Source organism: Nannospalax galili, unplaced genomic scaffold, assembly GCF_000622305.1.
Source record: "Nannospalax galili isolate Female #2095 unplaced genomic scaffold, S.galili_v1.0 scaffold337, whole genome shotgun sequence".
NCBI classification, from domain to species: Eukaryota; Metazoa; Chordata; class Mammalia; order Rodentia; family Spalacidae; genus Nannospalax; species Nannospalax galili.
This window is the reverse complement of record NW_008340932.1, coordinates 2678286-2683161: the sequence shown is the minus strand read 5'-3', so window position 1 is coordinate 2683161 and position 4876 is coordinate 2678286. Positions and strand designations below refer to the sequence as shown.

The 4876-nt window shown below is 41.7% G+C and overlaps 1 protein-coding gene across 1 annotated transcript; it reads left to right on the top strand.

The window, feature by feature from the left end:
- Positions 1 to 452: 452 nt before the first annotated feature.
- LOC103736650 (olfactory receptor 9Q1-like) lies at positions 453 to 1444 on the top strand. The gene has a single exon (XM_008836172.1). It carries the CDS (start codon positions 473 to 475, stop codon positions 1433 to 1435), a length of 963 nt encoding a protein of 320 aa, XP_008834394.1. The 5' UTR covers positions 453 to 472; the 3' UTR covers positions 1436 to 1444.
- Positions 1445 to 4876: the final 3432 nt, after the last annotated feature.

Here is a 4876-nt window from a genome sequence, read left to right as displayed (position 1 = left end):
GTTTCAACTGAAAGAACTGGCAAGAAAATAGTCTGACCTGGGAGTCAGGGAGAGCAGTTAGTTCCACACATGTGACTCTAAATCACACAAGAGATAAAGTGGAAAATAAGGGAGGAGCCTCAGTCAGAGAGAAGAAAGTCTTGAGATGGATATCTCCTGGTAGGCAATTGGCCACATATTAGCTCTTGGGTGCACTATGAAGCTTGAGCTCGCAGTCGCTGCGTGATTGCAGGGGTCACACAGTTACTTAGTAATGGACATGATAGAATACAAGCTCTTATTCTGTAAATGTCCATATACATGTTTTTTCTTGATATCCTAATGACTCCATGTCACAGGACTCCCCTGAAGGCAGGAATTCAGATCAGTCACCTTAAAAGTTCCCTCCAGAGTACTTATTTTTAAATGTTCACTACCAATGCACTATGAATTAGGTAACTCCTATTTGCAGCTTCCTGACTTGCTTCTCACCATGGTCATCCCAGGTACCACTGACCTCATGGCAAAGACGAACCTCACCTTGGTGACAGAGTTCCTCCTCATTGCTTTCACTGAATACCCTGAATTGGCAGTCCCTCTCTTCCACCTGTTTTTATTTATTTATCTCACCACTTTGTTGGGGAACTTGGGCATGATCACTCTGATCCGCATGGATCGCCGGCTCCACACCCCTATGTACTTCCTTCTAAGCCACCTCTCCTTCATGGACATCTGCTACTCATCCGTCACTGTCCCTCAGACAATGGCCATGTTGTTGGAGCACGGAGCAACTTTATCCTATACACGCTGCGTTGCTCAGTTCTTTCTGTTTACTTTCTTTGGTTCCATTGACTGCTACCTTCTGGCCCTCATGGCCTATGACCGCTATGTTGCCGTGTGCCAACCACTGCTTTACGTCACCATCATGACGCAGAGGGCACGTCTAGGTTTTGTGACTGGGGCTTACATCGCTGGCCTCCTCAGTGCCTTGGTGCGGACAGTCACAGCATTCACTCTCACCTTTTGTGGAAACAATGAAATCGACTTCATTTTCTGCGACCTCCCCCCTCTGCTAAAGCTGACCTGTGGGGACAGCTACACCCAGGAAATGGTGATTATTGTGTTCGCTATTTTCGTCCTCCCTGCTTCCATGGTGGTGACTGTGGTATCCTACCTGTTCATCATCGTGGCCATTCTGAGGATCCCTTCAGCAGGAGGCCGGGCCAAGACCTTCTCCACCTGCACCTCCCACCTCACCGCAGTGTCTCTGTTCTTTGGTACCCTCATCTTCATGTACTTGAGAGATAACTCTGGACAGGCCTCAGAACAGGATCAGGTGGTGTCTGTGTTCTACACAACAGTAATCCCCATGTTGAATCCCCTCATCTACAGCCTGAGAAACAAGGAAGTGAAGGAAGCCTTGAGGAAAGTTCTCAGTAGGATCAAGCTTTCCTAACCTTTTCCCACCTTGGACTATCCCATGAATCACTACTCTAAAATGTCGTCATTCTAAACCTTTATTGTTTACAGTGTGCCAGATATTTAAATGCATATATCCTGATTCAAGATATGAAAAAGAGTGAGAACTTTTAATTCCCAGAAAAGGAAAGAAGAAAAACAGAAGGCTGCTTGAGAAAAGATTAGCATGTGAGCTCTGACACCCAAGGCGTGCCATCTAAATGCTGCAGATCTCACTGGTCTGTGGTGATATAAGACCACGGTTTTTGCAAACTTTTCCATGAATTTTTTCATAATATTGAACTATTGGAAATAATGTTTATTAAATACTTTATACTCTATAGTCTATAATTGTTAAAAGTTTCCTGTGTTCAGTTTGTCACATAAATATAATCTATTCCATTGCCCATCCATCAATGTATCTATCATCCTGTGTTATTTTTGATCCATTTCAAAGTGAATTCTAAATATCAGCATTACTTACAGACATCAACATGCTCCAGTGGATGGCCCCATACCCATGTGTATGTATTCAGCACTAATTAATTATAGTCAGTAGACTATAAATAATAACCATAATCAAAAAGGCAGAGATGAAGCCAGGCATGGTGGCACACACCTTTAGTCTGAGTACTTGGGAAGCAGAGGCAGGCAGATCTCTGTGACTTCAAGGCCAACCTGGTCTACATAGAGAGTTCCTGGACAGCTAGGGCTACAGGGAGACCCTGTCTCAAAAAAAGCCAAAAAAAAGGGGGGGAGATGAAGTTGAGAGTGAGATGGGTGGTGGGTACCAGGGAGTGGTAGTAGAATGGAGGAAATAGGAGATAGGTAAGATCAAACTGCATTGTATTCATCCATAAAATTTTCAGAGAATAAATACAAAATATCATTTTTAAAATAAAGTGAATTGCTGAATTGAAGGCATCAGCGTAAGAATATTCCATCACTCGGCCCTTTAAAACCATGATATCAATTGTGAGTCAAAATTTATGTTGCATCTATTCATTTATTTACATTATTTATGTATTATTTAGGACAGAGTCTCATATAGCCCAGGTTGGCCCCAAACTGTCTTCATGGCTGAGGATAACCTTGAACTCCTGATCCTTCCACTTCTACCACCTGAGTGACAGATTGACAGCCTGTGCCACCATGCCCAGCTCATGCTGGAGGTCAAAGCTAAGGATTGATGCATGCTAGGCAGGCACTGTACTACGCAATTGAGCTATATACCCAGCCCTAAATGACATTTTTTAAATATTTATTTATTTATTTGTGTGTGTGTGTGTGTGTGTGTGTATACATGTGTATGTGTGGGTACCTGTGCACATTCCAAAGCCAGAAGAGAGCTTCAGGTCCTCCTCTGTCACTGATGGCTAATCCTCTGAGGTAGACAGTCTCCATGAGCCTGGGACTTGAGTTTTCTCAGCTAGGCTGGAAAGCATCAAACCCCAATAATTCTGCCTCCCTTGGAGCTAGAGTGAAAGGCCTTTGCGGGGCACCCAGCTTATTACATGGATGCTGGGATGCAAGCTCCATTTCTTATGATTACTCAGCAAGTGCTCTTAACAACTGAGCCATCTTGCCAGCCCTGATGCTTTTTTATTATTTTTGAGGATTTCATACATGAGTACTGTATTTACATCATTTCAACCACTACCCTTACCTGCTCCCATTCTTCCCATGCCAGCCATTCCCTCTCAATAGCATGACCTCTTCTTTGATTGTTAGTTACATATTTTTAATGATTAAATTACAGTTATTTAATGGCCCAGTTAATGACACCCTATTCAAATTATTCTTCAGGTCTTGGTAGTTGTTCCCAAGAATGCCTTACACAAATATCTAAATATTAAAGTAACATTTCTGTTGACCGTGTTTCATCACTGGAAATATGCCCCACCATTTCTTCTATCCACCTATTCCAGATCCTCCTGCTCTGTTGTATACTTCGGAATCTACTCAATAGTTTCACTTCTTTCGCTTCCCATAATGATACGTCTAGTATCTGTATGTATGTGTGTGCAATGTTCTTAGTTTTAGTCTGTGGGTAGGCAGATCATCACTGGATCTCATGCAGCTGTGTCAGGACACTATTCTAATCTACTCAGAAGCCCTGTGCCTTGCACAGCATCATCCTGCATCCAGGATGCAGGCACACTGCCTCAACTAAAATCAAGGCAGGGGGAAGGGACAGATTCTATCTCCTTTTAATTCTTAAAATAAAACTTTTAGGATCCTAGCAGAAAGCCTGAGAGGGTAGGATCCGACCTCTATCAGTGTAGTAGCTGTGACCTCAGCACACTGCCGTAGAGTGCCAGGTTCTGGCCTCCCTCTGGCATAGAGGCTGAGAACACAGCAGACCAACTGAGAGCCCCCAAATTGCCCCCCTTGGGAATTTCTCAAATTATTTTTGAATTCCTGATAATAGGGGTCCAAATCTTAGAAGGAAGTCTGAGTGTACCTGACTAGAACCTGACTTGGACTTCTGTGGGTGCTCATGAATAGCTGATCTGAAGCTATCAGTTCCCTCCAAAATAAAAGTTAAGAGAACCTGAAACCTGTACCAACCAACTTTACATAACCAATAAGGAAAAGACCTAGGCACCCCAATAATACAAACAAAGGCATATTTCAACTTAATTCTCATATCAGAATCATAAAAAAACAAAAGAAATTCACAGGCCAAAACCACAAAGAAAGAAAAATAAAATGGAAAGCCAAAACAAGATTTCCTCACCAAACTCCACCAGTCCTGTAGTAGAGTTCTACAAGGAGAACACACTAGAGATAACCCAGGACACTGAATTTAAAAGAACAGTCATAAACATGATCAAGGAATTCAACGAATTTAAAGAACACATGAACAAACAAATCAAAGAACTAAAAGAAGATAGGGATAAACTTCTGAATGAATTTACAAAAGAGATAGAAACATTGAAGAAATGTCAAGCAGAAATGAAGAAGGAAGTGCAAAAGTCAATAAACTAACTTGAAACAACAGGGGAAAGCCTCACCACTATGAATGATATGGAAAATAGAATATCAACACTGGAGGATAAAGTTGAAGAATTAGACCACTCAACCAAAGATTATGGAAATTTTTTTCAAAACACAGGAATAGAATATGCAGGAGATGTGGGACACCATGAAAAGACCAAATCTATGTATCATAGGCATAGAGAAAGGAGGAGAATTTCAGGATAATAGTACTGAGCAGATCTTAACCAGGGTTGTAGAGAGAATTTCCCAAAATTGAGAAAAGACATTCCCAAACAAATACAAGAAGCATATAGAACACCAACCAGGGAAGACCAGAAAAGAAACTCTCCACGGCACATTATAGTAAAAACACTAAACGTAAAAAACAAAGAGACAATACTGAAAGCTGCAAAAGAGAAACAACAAGTCACATATAAAGGAAAATGCATTAGGAGTA